The 17,844-nt window shown below is 43.2% G+C and overlaps 1 protein-coding gene across 1 annotated transcript; it reads right to left on the bottom strand.

Moving 5' to 3' along the window:
• Positions 1-403: 403 nt before the first annotated feature.
• On the bottom strand, positions 404-9,639 carry WEE1 (WEE1 G2 checkpoint kinase; the record flags this gene model as incomplete). Its single annotated transcript, XM_084263538.1, has 11 exons — positions 404-624; positions 2,953-3,098; positions 3,190-3,360; positions 3,606-3,691; positions 3,773-3,868; positions 4,269-4,415; positions 5,058-5,179; positions 5,898-6,070; positions 6,155-6,221; positions 6,639-6,847; positions 9,100-9,639. The coding sequence occupies 11 exons, from the start codon at positions 9,637-9,639 to the stop codon at positions 474-476; spliced, it is 1,908 nt and encodes a 635-aa protein (XP_084119664.1). The 3' UTR covers positions 404-473.
• Positions 9,640-17,844: the final 8,205 nt, after the last annotated feature.

The following is a 17,844-nucleotide window of genomic DNA, read 5'->3' as shown; positions in this document are numbered from 1 at the left end:
ATTTATTCCCCTCTGCTCCAAAAAAAAACCAAAAAAAAAACCCACCACAAAAAAAATCCAAAAAATCCAATGGGTAACTACGAAACCAAGGCCCCCTCCCTCCCTCCCTCCCTCCCAAAAGGTTCATCAGGGATATTACTTCTTAGTACAATGCCGTAACATTACAAAGCAGCACACCACTATAGTGGTTAACCCTGGGACAATGTAACATTAACAGTGTAACCGAAAGGCTTATGGATTAACATCCAGGATCCTCTATAGACAAGATAGTAACTGAGTCCACTAACTCAAAGGTTATACAGCTAATCAGCCATACTGTATGAGTGAAAACCCAGAAGCACTTCCTGTAAAACTAACAACACTAACCAAAGACATGACAAGAAACCAGGAATTTAATGCTTCCTTCAATTTCTTAGGCTTCAGTCTGGCAGAGATGCTATAGCCATCCTCAGTAGTTCTTCTACACTTCATAGTTAGTATATAGTAAGACTAACTGAGCGGTTCATTTTCTTTCCAATGAGTCGAGATGGTCTATTTTGTGTTGTAGATCTAGTTGTCATTCTGTCAGTGAACAGCGCTCGCTCCTCTGCTGCAGCCTTTGCCATCTGTGCCTTCTTCAGCTCTCTGCAAGACATGGTACCAATAAGCACTATAGACACAGCACAGCAAGAGTGTTTCAAATGAATTACGGCACTTCAGAACTTAAGATTTGCTGTCAATTTAGCTTATACTAAGACCATCATAATTTGCATCCACCTGTTTACAACCCAGAGGGCAGGATTAGGATGTCCCTTAATTGTCTAGATGTCCTTTCTTTTGAACAAGGGAAGGAAATGACAAATTCACACAACTAAGTGAGATTGCGAAATCTAGTCTTTTGTAAGCAGCTCAGCACTTCTAATACCATAACACAATAAGATGCTGTTTACTTTCTAGTACAAGCTGTAAGATAAACCACTGAAGAGTTAATTACTGAGGTTTGCCCTAATGAAGCATTCAGCCACAACCCGAGCTGTGGAAGACTCAGACAAACCAATGCACACTTAGATGAATGCAATGGACAACAGACAACTTAATGTTTTCCTTACCCACATCAAAAGATTCTCACCACCTAAACCTTTTTTGCCTAAGAAAAAAATTGGAGCCCAAAACTGCAAGGCAGTCACTGAAGGTACCACAAGCCATTCTGTTAACTATTCTATTTCGGAGAACAACAAATACAAAGTTAAATAAAACTCAAGATAAAGCTATTAAAAAACCCAATCTAACTCAAGAGCAAAGTTATCTGCACCAACAGTTTCCCCAGACGCTCCTTTTCTCCTTCCCTTAATGCTGAAACATGGCTAAGTGTAAGGATTAACTCTCCCTCCCCATGTTCTTTTCCTTCTCCTATCCCAAAGCATCCGTTAATGAATTTTCTCTACCGTAAGAACTCACTTCACATCTGGACTCCAAAGCAAGATCATTTTACAAGCTTGCTGCATACGAGTGTAAGTGTACTTAAGTTTTAAGTTACACGTTTCAGCACTCCCATTCTTCTAAGTATTATTAACATTTGTGCCCCATCTAATCCTCCCCACATTATTACTGTGCCAGTTCACTGCAAGAGAACTCAATCGGTTTTTTCTTTTAATCAATTTAATTCCATAAAGACTGAATGTCAGTCACCAACGCACATACATGTAAGTGCACACCTACCCATCACAATCGGGAAATAAAGTCTTACAATATACTTTCATTCTTCTCTAGAAATCAAATTTTTAATTCTTTCTTCCTCTGAAGGCAACAGTAGAAGAGCTGAGTTTCCTTACAAGGATTCCCTTCACTGATGATAACTTACATACACAAGCGGTATCTTAAGTGGGTCAAATGCAGAAATGTTAGAAAAAAACAAAATAAAACAAAAATACCTACCTGAACTACTACTTCATGAAATGCTATCCCACAACAATGTTAAAGAGAATGCTTATCCACAGTAATTCTTAAGTCACTCTTGGATTTAGTTATTTTATAAGGATGTATCCTACTTGTTGCCAGGCCAGAAAGTCTTCACAAAAATACTAGCTCTGCCAACTTCCCCTTTCACATAATACAAAATGTTAGCTTTATACAAGCAAGTTACCTCAGCTAATCTGTCCTCGAATGACCTGCACAAACTGTCAATTTATTCTTTCTGCAGTCAGTGCAATTCAAAAGATTATAAAGATAATCTAAAAAGGCAAGTCTGGCAACACTCAAGACTGTAGCAATAGCAATATAAGCAGATGGCAATGGAAAGAATCCAAACTCAAAGTTAACATCTTTATTCAAAACAAGGCAGTCAGAAAGTAACCGATGTTCCATACTCCCTCATAAAAGCCTGCATAGTACGTGAGTTAACTACAGGGAAAGTCAGGTGAGTGCTTCTTAACTTAATAACTCTTTCTTTGAAGCAAGCAAAAAATCAAGCTTTCCTAATGGGAGTCACTTCTTCAAAGCTTGAATTCAGAGTTGAGTGTTTAACTAAGTGATAGGGCAAGATGACGTCCCAATACCAATGACTCTCCAGTAACCTAATAGCACTGCTATGTACAAGTCAAATTAGCCCAAAAACATTACTGGTGTGCCATTTCTTTTGAGTTCAAAACAGCTCACTGAAGTCAAGATTTCCAACATGTTTCAGTGTATAGAAGACCTAGGAAAACAGAGACTCAAATAACAATGTGAATTTATACTCTACATGTCAAGTAAGTATGCACCGTGCTTGAAACATCTGTAAAAAACGGTAATGTTTTATATGCCTTGAATACTAATAGTGTAGTTGAGATTCCCTTAAAAGAAATTTCTTCTATGGAGAAGGTTCCTTTACTTTGTACTCTCAGGTACCTACATGCAGACAGATTCATGAACCTGAATTTGAAACTTGTCCATTAGAAGTTAAGTTATATTTAAGGTCCCCGGGGAACCACTTACTTCTGTAAGAGTGAGTTTTTGAATTTTTCAGCATTAAGTTCTATCCGGAGCTGCTCTGCACTCTTTTTTGCAGCAGAAAGAAGCACTGAATGCTTCACTAGTGCCACAGCTGAAGGCCTTTTCTCTGGATCAGGATTAATCATAACCTTGGAAAAAGAAAACACATGTCATTCTAGTTAAGGCCAGTAACACAGTGAATTACACTGATCAGTGAGCTGCTAGTACAAGAGTTCTTACTTTTAGTAAATCTAGTAATTCTTGAGAGAGCACTTGTGGTATTCTAGGTAGTTTTCCTTGTCGAATTTCATGCCATTGGTCCCCATTGGTTGGAAGTGGTTCAGCCCCAGCAGCACAGACAACAGTCAGAGCAAGAGCAAAAATATCTGCTTTTGGCAAATGGGTGTAGTTCTTGAAAAAAATCAAGAAAAATAAACTTAGTTCACATACCACCAAGCATCACAACAAATCTAGCAGATTGCTTAACTATTCAGCACTGAACACAATATGACATTCCGCTTTAACCACTACCAGTGTTTGAGTTGATACCATTTAGGAAGTTACTCCTCCAGCAAGGAGGCAGCAGGCAGCAACTCATTAAAGCCAACAGCACATAGGCCTAACATCTCCATTTTCCCCACAAACAGAGCAGTTACCTCTTGTAGGACTTCATTTGCAAGAAAACGGCTATCGCCTTCCTCCACTTGTGGACTAGACACTCGAGTTACATGGCCAAGGTCACCTGCAAAAAGAAGATCAAGTTATTTTTCAGAAGACAAACAGGCAATGAAATTCTTTTGAGCACAAGCATACCGCCACTAACCTATTTTAAATATGACTCTATCCGATGACCAGTCGTCATCATCACCTTCTTCTGAAGCTGTACTCGGGACTGATGTCCTAGATATGAAAATATTACCTGAAAAAGAGAGAATTGTTTTTTAAAAAAAATCCCTTTCTGTCCAGTGACTATTTCAGATAGTTTCACTAGTTAGCTTCAGCCACACAGAAATTTAAGCTGAATAAAAATCCAGTCCTTAAGAACAAAAAATCTACAACATACTCGGTCAGGCCTCTCTGCTGGGAGGGGAGCCAAGTGTTATGCAAATAGAGTCAATTACACAAAAAGGACCCAAGATAAACTCAACAACAGTTTAACTTTGCTAGCCAATTTTATAACTGACATCTTTGTACTGCTGTTTAGAACTTCACTGAAGAACTGACAGTTAGTAAGGTGTGGCTAACTGCTCCTTTTTCTACAGCAGATTAAATTAACAGAGGATGTTGTCAATACAGAGCAGAGTGGTTTACAAACTTACTAGGTTTGATATCCATGTGTACCAGTGACATTGAATGAATGTACTTTAAGCCTCGAGCCACCTGAAGTAGTAGGTCCTTCAGTTCTGGTTCAGTGAAATAACGCATATTCCTGTAATTTTCACTTATGGCATCTGCTAAACTGCCACCTAAAACAACATTAAAGAAAACAACTATTTTGCATGAAATTGTTGACAAAGTAATAACGATTTGCTCCCAAAATTAACAGTGAACTTATCACCAAGAAGTTGCTGATGACACAACACTAGATTTTACACTTCCTATGTATGTCCTCTTTATATCCACATAATACAAATAAACTACTTTTCTGCTGCAATTGCCATGCAAATTAATAGGAGGCCAACACAAATGATAAGACCTCTCTCCCGTTTAAGATCTCTGGGTGGATACCTATCAACCGTAGGAAAAAATATTCGGAAATCAGGTTCACCTCCCTTTTTAAAGGAAACTCTTTGGTAATTTTCTCTATTCCAATTTTACTACTGTACAAAAGAGAGTTTTGATGTTCGTTTTTGATGCTCACTGTACTACCAATATTCTTGAATGCTCAAGGCACTGACTGCAATTTTATATTTTTTGTTTCAGGTGTCTAATATGCCTTTTCCAACAGAAAGGAACATCAGACAAATTTGAGACAATGATGGTACAAGCTATGTGTAGGGCAATCAGGTCCTAACTAGTGCTAGGGATTTGTAGACTTACCTGTTTATATTAAAAAATTACATTTTTTGAAAGCAAGTTCAGAAACAAGAGATAAACCTTACTCTTACCATTACAATATTCATTCTGTATAAGCATGTGATCATCTTCTGCCCATGCAGAGTAGTATCTTACTACATGAGAATGCTGTCCCAGAACTGCATGTGCATAGACTTCTCTTAAAGCATTTTGCCTGTTATGGTCACAAAAATTAGCACACAAGAACATTATGAGATTAAGTTAGTTCAATTTCAGCTTGATAGAAATACCTATTATAATAACATGCCTCCCTGTCAGTTCAGGTTTCTAATTAAAATCTTCATACCAAGTTCTGTGGTGCCTTAAAGTGTGTTAATAGCAAAACAGCTAAAATAATTGACACTGTATTTGAAAACTAAATATACGTAACATTAGAAAAATGGGCTTTGTGGCAGATGATTCTTGAGGGAGCTGCCACTTCCACTACATATTTTCTAACCAGCAATGAAAAGCTTTGAGAAGCATCACTGAAGTTTTAACTCACTTGGCTAGTACCTACTTGGGAACACTGCTTTCCTTTTTTATCTCAAAGGATCATCACTGCAGTTTATTCATATAGTTCCTCCAACCATTAAAGCAAGTAAGCATTATCCTTACTTTCCAGATCAGAACAACCTGTTTCCACACAGCCTATTATGACAAAAGTCTGCTAGGAGAGAGGCCAAGTAGCACTTCCTCCCCAGAACCACACAGTATTCTATTTAGGAGGGGAGTAAAGTGACTTCAAAACTCTTATCTGTAACTCTATCTGTTTTACATTTCATTCATGTGCATTTACACTTTTCTCTTAAAAGCCTTCTCTAGGCACCAATACAGAGAGACAGGGGAAGTAAAAAGCACCAAGAGGTGACTTAACAGCAGGAAATACTCACTCATCCACTGAGCCAGCTAAGGGTTTCTTGGATCGCTTTATTGCGTAAATACAGCCATCAAGCCTCTTAACACATTTAAACACAGAACCAAATTCACCAGATCCAATCTTCTCCAGCTCATGAAATTCGGTTGCATAGCGTGACTTCATATTACTTTCTGTTATTGTTATCCTCTAACAAAGATTAGAAAGGAAAATACTTAGATCTGCAGATACACAAACTGTCAAGCTTAAGATCAAGTTCTAAAGTTTAATTACCTTAGCAGGTCTGACAGTTTCATCTTCAAGCTCTCCATCACTTGCTTCCATGTCCTCTCCACAAGAGCTGAAAATCACACTAGTTACTTGTGCAGAAGAAGCAATATGGTTTAGGTAAACTTAAAACTGATGTCTAGCAACTTTTAAGTTGCCAATAAAGGGTACAATGATAATATTTCATCACTTCTTTTTTCATGTTCCATGCTACTATTTAATGTGTTTATGCCTTCTGTGTGCTTAGCTTAGTCAGGCAAAAAGACTGAAGGACACTGTCTAGTCTGCACTCCCTTGTATCTAATCAAAAGTTCTACTGCTATCTGGCTATTTCATAACAACTCAAGGCAGATACTTCAAGAGCTATAGTATGCAGCACTAAGAGATTTGCAAAGAAAAATACTTCCACAGAAGCGATTTTTAAAACAACTTTTGCAGCTAAAAGTATCTCTAAAGACAAAATTAAGTAAAGAAGATGTAAGTTACTCACTCATTGCAGTGTGTTCTCTTTCTCCTACGACATTTTCCTTCAGAGTTGTGAAGGAACATGGAATCTGGAGTGAAAGGATTGATGTTCACATGAGGCGTGTGTCTAATATCTTCTTCTTGCTTCTCGGATTTGCCAACATTCATAAATAGAGAGCCCGTTCGAAGTTTGACAGAGCTGGAGCCTAATCCCTGCGCTTTCGAAAGCAAACTCTGTATTTAACAAAAAACCCAAAACAAACAAAAAGCCCACACAGACACACACACACACACAAAAAGGAAACAAAAGGAAAAAGGGAAAAATAAGAAAAAGCCTTAGTATTGTTTTAGACATAAACAGTCAAATCATGCTTGAAAGCCATCATTACCGTATTGTCTAATTAAAGTTAGCATGAATTGCTTAAATACCTAAATTTCAATCAAAAAGAACTCCACGAAACTATTAGGCTTTACACTCCACACAAACAATTGAACGTTAAGGTTATTCCTAAAACACATTAAAAGATGAGAGCAGCGTTCTTCTGTCTTTAATCATGTCATCACCTAAACTTGTGGACAACTTTTTGTCCATGAAACACACACAAACGGAACTTATGGGCCATCCTGTGCTATAGTACCATAACGACAAAACATTGCTCAAGAACTAACAGCACCGTTGCACTATTAGTTCAATACCCAAAACAGATCTTTTGGGTGTTAATCTGTCATACCAGGCATTTTCCGGGCCCATGATGAAACCTCTCCCAGTTAGGTTGCGAAATCTGCACCCGAGTTTCCTAAATCCTGGTGACAATGCCAACCACTGACCTATTGGATCACAAGCAGCACTGTCTTATCCTTGCAACACCTCAGAAAATAATGAATTGACGTAACCAAAGCCTGAACCAACACAGGGAAGAAGGCTCATTACTTGGGAATCAAAACTACACTACCCCGATCTCGACTAGATGAAGACCTTTACGTCACCGTGTGTCTCAACACACATTTCAGTACTTCCACTGTCTCTTTACCAATTGATTCTTCCAGCTTCCGAAGATAACCTCTCCAAGATAACCCATGTAGAATTTAGGCATCTAATTAAAGAATCCTACCAAACAGCAGTGTTTAAGACCTTGTTTTTATTTTAGTGTCACATCCACAAGAGTCTTGTGCCTCTAGAGTACCCGCGCCTGACTTGGTACAAGATCACCACTTTTACTATTTTCAAACACATACCACTGAAACCTCGAGATGGAAGCTGTAGAAAACCTATTAACAAGGTTGCCCTTCCTCACATCTTAAATCAGTTGTTTTAAATCAATGGTCTATAGACCCCTGGGAGATTATCCCCTGGGATTATCCCTGGATTACTTCTAAAGGGCCATATGAAAAGTAATGAAGAAAGCAGGCCTATTAACACTAGATTTAAATTCACCATACGGTGTTTTCCATGAGTGTCGAGCTCAGAAGTTGAAACGCTTTCCAGAAAACAGTGACTGAGTTAGGAGCTACCTAACCCTGTAAGATTTCAAATCTATCAAAACAGGATCGGCCAAATAGCCTTTCAGGTTTGACTCGAAGCCGGCAGACGCCGAACTGGCACACGGTACAACAGCAGCAGTACTCACAAGCCGCACCAGTTTGCTGCCTGACACGCAGGAGCTGATTTCAATTCGAGCTTTAACTTTCTGGTTGTAAAGGTGCAGAGGCCCACACACCAGAGTACTTAAAAATTTAATATTCTTCTTGTACCATTTAAAAATATTTTTCCTCAAAATAAAGAGAAATGGAGGTTCTTTATTTAGTTGTAAATGATGCGGGGGTTTGTTTCGTTTTTTTTTTTTAAAAGTTTTTACTACACATAAGAGCGACTGTTCCACGCCCCAGGCGCCCTGCGGGACAAAACGCAGGGCCGGAGGCGCGGCACGAGGCGAGGCGGTGGCCCGCCGGCGGGCAGCGCGGGCCGCGGAGCGGAGCGACCCGCACCGAGAGGCGCCCGCGCGGGGCGGCCTCCCGCCGCGCTGAGGGAGCCACGCGGAGAGGCGGCGCCTCACCGGCCTTTTAACGCGGCGCCCGCCCGTCCGCCCCTTCCCCCTCCCGCCGGGCACACCGGCGCGCGGAGCTCCAGCGGCCGGCCGCGCCGCGGGCGGAGTGTCGCCCCTCGCGGGTTACATAACCGTAACGGCCGGGCGGTGGGCAGGTCCCGGGGCAGACGCCAACTTGCGTTGCGGGTAGGCGGGGTGCTTGCAAGCGGCTCGCGGGCCGGACCGCGGCCGCGCCGGCACCGCGCCCCCGCCGCTCCCCCCCACGCCCACGTTTCAACGTCCGACACCCCGCCCGCGTCCTCCCCGCTCCCAGCCACCGGGGACGCCGCCCGCCGAACCCTGCTCGACCCAGCACCTCCTATCCGACCTCTTCCCGGGCGGGCCGCTCAGGGGTTCCCCACGACGCGGCGGAGCGCTGCGGGGCCGGGACGGGTGCCTCACCTTAGGGGTGTGCGGCGTGTCAAAGAGGCGCAGCTTGCGAAACGTTTTGTGAGGAGGCGTGCCGGGGTACTCAGGCAGCGGCGAGCTGGGGTCTTCGTTCCGCACTCGGTAACCACTACCCGGCGGGGAGCGCCCGCAGTAGCGGCGGCCCTTACTGGGGGGCGGCGGCGAGGGCGAGCCGGCCATGAAATAGGCTCCGGGAGACTTGACCGGAGAGGAGCCGAATCCCTCCTCCTCCCACGAGTCTCCCTCGTCCGGCAGCGGCGCCGCGGCTGGCTCCATCTCCTCCTCTTCTAGCAGGGGTGGGTTGCTCCGCGCCGGGGTGCGAGCGGCCGAAAGCGGCGAGTCCGCCTCCTGGAAAGCCGAGTCCTCGCCGGTGCTGTTGCCGCTGCTGCCGCCTTCTTCCTCCTCCTCCTCGTCCTCCTCCTCGCAGTCGCTGTGGGCGCTCAGGAACAGCAGCTTCTGCCGGATCGGGGCAGCCGCCCGCCGGGCCGAGACCCGCCGCGGCGGCGCCGCCTGCTGCATGCTGAGAAAGCTCATGGCGGCTCGCTGTGAGCCCCTCTCAGGGCCGAATGCGGCCGCGCCGCGCCCGCTTCCGCTGCGCTGCTCCGCGTCCCGTCGGCGCGCTGCGCCTCTGGGTCTAACGACTCCAAACGACGCTGCCCGCGGGCACGGCTCGCCTCGCGCTGTTCGGACTCCGCGGCTTTCCCGCGACCGTTAGTCACGTGGCGCGCACGCTAGCCAATCACTCCCGCCCACTCGGTTTGAAAACACGGAGGGTGGGGGCGGACCTACACGCGGCCGCGTCACGGAGCGCTTTGGCGCGAACGCCGCGGGCGGACGGGGCGGGGCGAGGAGAGGCGAGGGCGGAGCTCGCCACACGAAACCAGCCCTGAGGCGGCCACACGTACGTGTTTGCTCTCTGAGGCTCGGGCGAGGCGCCATCTTAGCCCGGAGCCGCGGCCCCGCCCAGCAGTGGCAGCGGATCCCGGGGCGCGGCTGGGCCGAGCTGGTACCGCCTGGGTAGCGGGCGCTGGATGGGCGGATCCTCTGACCGGCCCGGTCCGGCCCAGGCGGGCTGCTCGCTACCCTGCGGAGGTTGCAGCTCTACGCCCCCCGGCAGGGCCGCTGGGCTCCCGTCTGACCGCTAGAAGAGTGCGCAGAATTCTCCATGTGACCGAAAACAGTACCTCCTTTCAGGCCAGTTAAACAGTAACGCCTTTTATGGCTTTTTAGCTAACCCAAGAAGATTAATACGTTCCAAGTGATTCATGTGATTTAAAACGCAGTCAGAAACACGGGAGCCTCACATACACCACACCACGCTGCTAACAATACTCCTACACGACCCAAGCATCTTGGCACAGCAAGTGTGAGCAGATGCCATTTATCAGGCCATCTCCCTACAGATGTCACCACTTTTCTTCTCAAACCACCTTCATTAAATGTAGGCCAATAAATCAACCTGACAGTCTCTCCTCTACAAAATCACTTTAAAATGAACCTCTTGGAAACAAAGGTCCAGGAAAAAAAAAAACCAAAACATTTTTTTCCAGACACAGGAGCCCTGAACAACCTGAGGAAAGCCAGGTGCATATCCCTGTTGAGTTTCCATGCCTGTGCTCTGCAGACAGGCACACCATCCCCAGAATACATGGGGAGATACAGGGGTTCACTTCCCTGAAAGCCGGACCCTTCAGTACATCCCCCTCTCCTCTTCTGTCAGTCTGTGCCCCTTGCCTGGCCAGCCTCTTCCCAGAAGCCTACCCCTCCAGGCCTGGAGAATAAAACCCTCACCTGCTGCAGACAGGACACCTCTGCAGAGAGCAGGGCAGTCTGACTGTGAGTCTGAAAGCATCAAAGATAAAGCAAAACACCTAAGGCCCCATCAATAGAAAACAGAAGTTTGTACTTCACAATGTTGCCCTTGTTTGCCCATCTCCTGTCACCCTGCTAGTCCCCTTTTCACAAAGGTGCTGTTACACGATTACCACTCCCCAAGTCCACCAGCTTTTGAGAAATACTACAGGACAGTAGTGTCCCATACTCCAGTTCTGCTAGCAGTTCCTCCTTTTTTAAGCTCTTCTGCCTGAAAATACCCGTTTCTTGGTGGAGAGCTACTGCACAGGGTAGCATAGATGCCCCCAACACTGGTACCCTGCAGGGATTGAACCAGCAGCGCATGCCATGAACGAAAGTATTTTAAACAAATTTGGCAAACACTGTACTCACAGTCCTTGTGCCTGTGCAGTGAAATGGTTTTGCTTGGAGCTCCATTGCTTCATGATGTGTTGTTGGTCCCTAGCCTTCTTCTCCTGTAAGAAGCATTTCTGCTTAAATGTCACATCCCTCCCTATTTCTCACCGTTTCAATGGTCAGAGAGCTTAAGACAATTTTTGTTTTCAGGACAAGCAGCCACATAAACACAAATTTTGAGATTATGGAAACTAGTTTCAAAAAACTGCAAGTACCCAACATAGTGGGCAGCATTTACAGAGATACAGCTACACCAAGCCAAGTGCTGTGCACACCAAGCATGTTTAATAATTTAAACTCACAGTAATGTCCCATTAAAAATACTTGGGTTTAAAACTGAAATGCACTGTATAGAAAATACTGGAGCATTTGAGCTTTAGAACAGATTATGTAAGAGAAGGCTATCAAAAAAAAAAAAAAAAAACAACCTCCATCTCCTCAAGTAATAGCACAAAGAGGGAGATGCAAAGCAGTCACTAGTAAGTGACCCAAAACACCCCCCCCCAGCCACTAGCTATGGCTCTCTTCAGTCATATCTGAAGTTTCCATTTCTTTAAGAGATTTTAGGATGTAAGCTTTCAATAAATCCCTCTCCCTGAAATGTCAAAGCTACAGTTTCCTTCCCAAACTTGACTTAAATATAACTGGTACTGCATTGCTACTCAGACAGTTGTTTAGCGAGGGTAAGTGACAAATGGAAATTCAGAAGCCCTATTGTATAGACTTTTAAGAAAGGAATTGTTGCTCACTGGAACTGTTGCAGTGGGATAAAATCAAATGGAGCAATTCAGAATTTGTACAGAGAAGCAAGTGCTGCTAGATAGGTCAAAGATACAAGAGGAAAGGAAAAAAGGAATACAGAAAGAAATAAACAGCAGTAACACAATTGTTTTAAAAGAAGGTTAAATTCCAAACTGAGCAAATAAGAAAGGAAAGTACTGAAAACGCATGTTAACTAACAAAAGGCATATATGCAGTCCTTACATAGCAACTATGGTGTTCTGAATTTGCATCATGTTCTTTTGCTAAGTTTGATGGGACCATTGGCATTGCATTCGAGATGCTTTTCCCCCTAGACTTAAGCATAGCTGTGCTCCTGTCTACCATGACAACCATATAACTAGCATCAGGAGGCCTACTAACAGCCTAGCTAAAAAACACCGCATGGCCAGTTCCCTCAGTCAGACAGCAATGGACATCATCACAAGAAGTGAGGTGAGCAGGCAAGACCTCTGCAGGTTTCCACTACGCCATACTTTATGGCCCAAATTCATCCCAAATTCACTGAAGCTGATTGAATTTCACCTTTGTGACTCTGTAGATCTTGCAGACTAAAGACCTGATCCCTCCAAATAGATGTAACAATTCATAACCTGCTGTCCAGGCAGTGCCTGACTGAATATTCCTACAAATTTGAGTGCTTTAAGAGTTTTCAGGATCTATTTGAAAAACTGGCTTCAGTTTTTCTTTAATACTTGCTTTTAAATTAGAAAATAAGTATTTCAGTCTGGTGCACTGAAGATTTTGCTACCAGAAATACCTATCTGGAGCAGCACACACCCACTGGCAAACAACTGCTTTTACTTTGGAGTTTTAAAGCTCAAGGGAAACAGTTGTTCCCTCTTTTGCGGGTAGCAGGGGAACCCAAACGATGATGAATAGGAAAGAAATGGAACAATGGCCAATTTGTCTATCTGTCAGAGGAAAATGCCACAGAAGTGGGTATGCTGCCATCTTGTCAGGATTTCCTGCACTGGTAAGTCCATCTGCAGCCTCCAAAAAACATCTTGATTGAATTGAGAGAGTTCTGCCAAAACCTAGATGGAACCCATTCTACATCAGCAGCATCATGAAATTATGAGTTTATCATATTATGAGGATGGTAAACGGAGAGAAAAAGCAGAAGAGGAGGAAGGTCCAGTTGCTTGTATAAAAACCAGAAACACTACAGCCACATGTGCCAAGGCATTTGCTGGGGGACCAAGTGCAGGGACAAATCTATGCTACTCCTGGCTTTTCTTCTGGGTTTCAGCAGGTACCTAGGGACCAGTGTGCTTGTCAGCAGTGCCAGTGATGGCATTCCAGTGTTCAACCAAGACTTAGCATACACAGTGCTAACAGTGGTAGTATACCAACTGAGCAATGTTGTCTCCGGGCTACCAACAGCTTGAAAGTGAAAAGATTAAAGATTATTTTAGTGAGGTTTGTGTGGCTAACAGCTGCTGTTAGCTGGCAACCTCTTTTTCTTCATTACATGGTCCAGAGTTGAATGGGTTTTCCATCAAAGGTGGTTTTTGCGTCCAAAGACATGGTGCCAGTCCTTTTACTGTTTTTAGCCTATAGTCTGCATGCAGATAGAGTATTTCTCAAGGATGTACTCACCCAGGAATTAATAAAAGCAAGAGAAGAAGGTGGAGAACAGAATAGGGAATTTGATGGCATGTAGGATGCCTCCCAGCGTAAAGAGCAGCTTCTGCTTGGGCCCAAAATCTGGGAATTTAAGGGAAGATTCAAAGATAAAAAGTAATACAGGTGGTGAGGGGACAGTTGGACTAGATAATCGTGGAGGTCTTTTCCAACTTTAGCTTTTAGTGACCCCCTTTTTGCCCGTATGTCTGCTTCTTAACACATTCTGCTTATAAAGAAAATGGCAAAATAATCTGTTCCCAAGAGCTGCATTCCAATCAGAAATCTCCTCCAAAACATCTTAAAAGTTGAAGAGACAGAATGCTTACTATGACTGAAACCAGGTACAATTACATCATCCCATTCCCATGCAGAACTGAAGTTTAAATTATCAGAATAGAAGTCAAGATTTTCTATCTGCAGTTGAAACCCTCAAAACGTCTAATGCACGGAAACTGTCATAGAATAGTGAACAGAAATAAAATAGTGGCTAATAATTCACCAGTATGACTCACCTTGTTCCCTTTTCTCCTTCAGGGAGCATGCAAACCCATAAAAGAGGTACTCAGCATTTTTTCAAATTTACTACTATTCAATTCAATCTATTGTGTGCATCATCTAAGGCTAGACATTTTGCAAATATTTGAGAGCTGCAGATTAAAAGCCTATTAAGAGTTTCAGGAAGCTCAGCCACCTTTTTTCCCTGCTACTATTGTACCTGGAACCTAAATAAATTTTTTAATTTGTCTCATTGTGTCAACTCTCTCTTCAAAAAGCAGCTGATCCTGTCTGTCCCATAAACCATTCTTGTACTTTGTGATTTTTCAGCCATTACAGCCTATATTCAAATATAATTGAGCTCTACACAAACAAAAAGCCCCCTTGCAGACGTAGCTTTGGAGCACTGCTTTCTCCAGGAGCTTTCTACAGCCACACAGTAGTTTGTGTTATGCCCACAGACTTGCCAGATGTTAGGAAGTCAGCGTCTTTTCCTTGTCTTGCCTCACAAAGTTATCTGCTCAGAAGCCTCTCAGCCAAATCTACAGAATCAAGCAGTAACACGATGGAGAGTCTCAAACTCCCCAGAAAAATAAGTAAAACACAACAGCCAGTCAACCGAAAGACTGGGGAGGGATTTAAACGAAGGAAAGGGTAAAACGCTGGGCTTTTGACAGTAACAGAAGACTTTTTATAACAGAAAAAGAATCATACAATCACTCCTGCCCCGAAAGTGTATTTTTTTTGCCATTTCTTTGAGTAAAATGCTTCAAGTAATCTAAACAGAAGAAAAATAATCCAAGTAAAATCTCTTACTGCTTCAGAACCCGAGACGGATGGGATTTAAGGAGGTCACATTTCCATTAAATACAGTGTGAGACAAAGTGCTTGCTTGTTGATAGAAGCTTGTATGTTTATTGGGATAATTAAAGTCTGCTTTGAATATAACCCTCAGTTTAAAAAGTCTGGCATCACATTCCTGATACGATTAGGTGTCAGCCACTTACTGCTAATGGTGATGGTCTAATTAGATTCCAAACAACTGTAAAGTAATAGCTGAAAAGGACATGTCATCCTTAATTTCCAGCCTCTTAACACCTCACTGCTTAAGAAATGGTTTGACTTGATGTTCTTGGAGGTCTTTTCCAACCTTAAAGATTCTACGATTTTATGAAAATCAATTTGCTTCTCCCCCAACTAATAGTGAAATTTCATCTGTGCTATATTTGAAGATGCCACAGAAAGTTTTACAGAACCTTTAATTACTTTCATTGAACGAGAAGTGACTGGAATGCGTTTGTTGTAGCGCGCTTCTGCATCGTGGCAAGTATAAATTACGGTCAACCTAAAGTCTGCAATCTGACTCACCTCAACAGCTGCAGAGCTGAAGTTGCCAGCTCCAGAAACATTCTTGACCGCATCCTTACTCCATACCATCTTCTCCTGGTGGCTAAATACCGATTACATTACGTACCTTCCTGTCCCTGGGGTAGGCTAAGGCTCTCTGACTCTCCACTCTGAAAGTACACAGCAGAGTGATTTTCAGTATTCTAGTACAGCATGACCATCACAGAAAACAGTGCATCCAGTCAAAAAAATTTCTGCCGCACTCTGTGAGGGGTTAGGAGGGTTAGAAAGAAGAGTAAAGTTTAAGAAGAACTGCCTTTCAAGATCAGACATGCTGTTTATCTGGCTTATCAGCCCTGTCCTTTACTGTGTGCTAAGCAGACACCACATGCCTTTTCCCCCACACTCTGCCCGAGTATCTCTGTTATCGTATCGGTCAGCTGACCGTCTGCTGAGATTAATTATACCATCAGGGATTATGGATGTTTACAATTTTGTAGTAAAGCTTCAGGATTTATTCTTATAAACACACGCTCTTCCAGCCAGCCTGTTCAGGTGTGCTTTGGCATTAGCTCTTTAGGGTAAAAACCTTCCTATTGTTATGCGTAGCGTGTCTGGCACAATAGGTCGTCAGCCTGGAGCACCGAAAATAACTGCCTGTCTCCTTACTATCAGGAGAGGCACTAAACTACAGTCAAGAAAAGCAAAGCCCACAATAGTGGCAAAAGAAACATTTAAAAGAGTGAAATTGACTGCAAAGTATAGAGAGGCTTTGGTTTTATTCCTTTAAGGGAGGAGTCGATGTTCTCCAGGAACACAAATCTGAAGGACAAATCTGAAGGACAAATCTGAAGGACAAATCTGAAGGACAAATCTGAAAACTTCTGAGTGGGAACGCTGGAAAGGGAGACAGTTTGTAAAAGGAAGTGGCACACCGGGTTGTTTTACTTCAGAAGGAAGTTTTACTCTGCAAGAGGAATCCTGTAGTGCACCAAACCATTCCCTTTGAGACAGAATTTTCAAAAAGGCATAAAATCTATGGGGAAAGGATAGAGATTTCTACTGCCATATGCACAGTCCTTTTTGCCATATTCTTTGCTTCCTCCTTCTGAAATCCTTTTCACCAGTGCTCTTACCTAACGCGATTTTGTTCTGTCTAACCTCCGCTACAGGTCCTACCAGCATACAGCACCAGCTTGCCAAAGCAGCTCCTTCAGTCGGTCTGAATGGAAGCAGGGCGGAAAATCACACAGGCCTCTCCACTCTGGAAAGAAGTAAATCACAAACACAGACTTCACAACTAAGACATGTATAACCACCTCAGCTCCTCTTTAAACACTAAGCACTCTTAAGTCAGGCTGGCTTTCCTTTCTAGGGGTAGCTAGCACAACACAGATGCACAACCTTTGACTTGGGATTTCTGCAAGAGCAAAAAAAAATACCAGCAAGAGAAATTAATTTTAAGATACTCTAGCTTTTCCTGAGTGAGGTGCTTCTGAATGGCCTGCAGTAAGCCAACTAGTATGAAAGAGGGAAGAATACTCACATTTGTACAGCTGTCAGAAAATGTCCTGGGAAACAAGAAGTAAGAACTCAAGTTGCTAAGTCAAAGTCACTGTTCCAGCCACTGTTTCCAGAAACTATTACCATGAAATGTAAGAAAGAAAAACCTTGAACGTTCATGTCAAATGATACATCTTTAATTCCTAAAAGATGATAAGTACTAAGAAACTGATCTAGTTGACAGGCAATTAATCCTCATTGCATAGTACATTTATCTCGATGGGATATCAAGAATTACAACACTTCAGGAAAACTGGCACCTAAATGAGCAAGCAGCCTCAGTCCTATACAAAAGTTACAGACAACCTCAAGGTTTCCAAGTTTTAATTTGTAATGGATCTAGAGAATAATCGTCTTCGCTTCGTCCCCGTCTATCCCACAGCATTTGCACTTTGCAGTTGGCCATCTGAATGAAAAACATAAAAAGGCTGCAACCCATGCCGATATAGTGATTCACAATAAATTAGCTTAATTCTATTCAAACTTGGCTTTTATGAGGTCAAATACCTCAAGGTATATAGTTATGGACTTCATTTTTTATGCAAAACGTGTACTTCACAATACTTATAAAATGATTACTTGATTATCAACACTTCATCCAGAAGATGTTTAATCCTTCCCTTGAGAAGGTAAAAGGTGAGGCTTCGGTTTCAGAAGTGCTCTTAACACTTATCT

This window comes from Gallinula chloropus (genome assembly GCF_964237585.1).
Source record: "Gallinula chloropus genome assembly, chromosome: 4".
NCBI classification, from domain to species: Eukaryota; Metazoa; Chordata; class Aves; order Gruiformes; family Rallidae; genus Gallinula; species Gallinula chloropus.
This window is presented reverse-complemented; position numbering and strand designations above follow the sequence as displayed.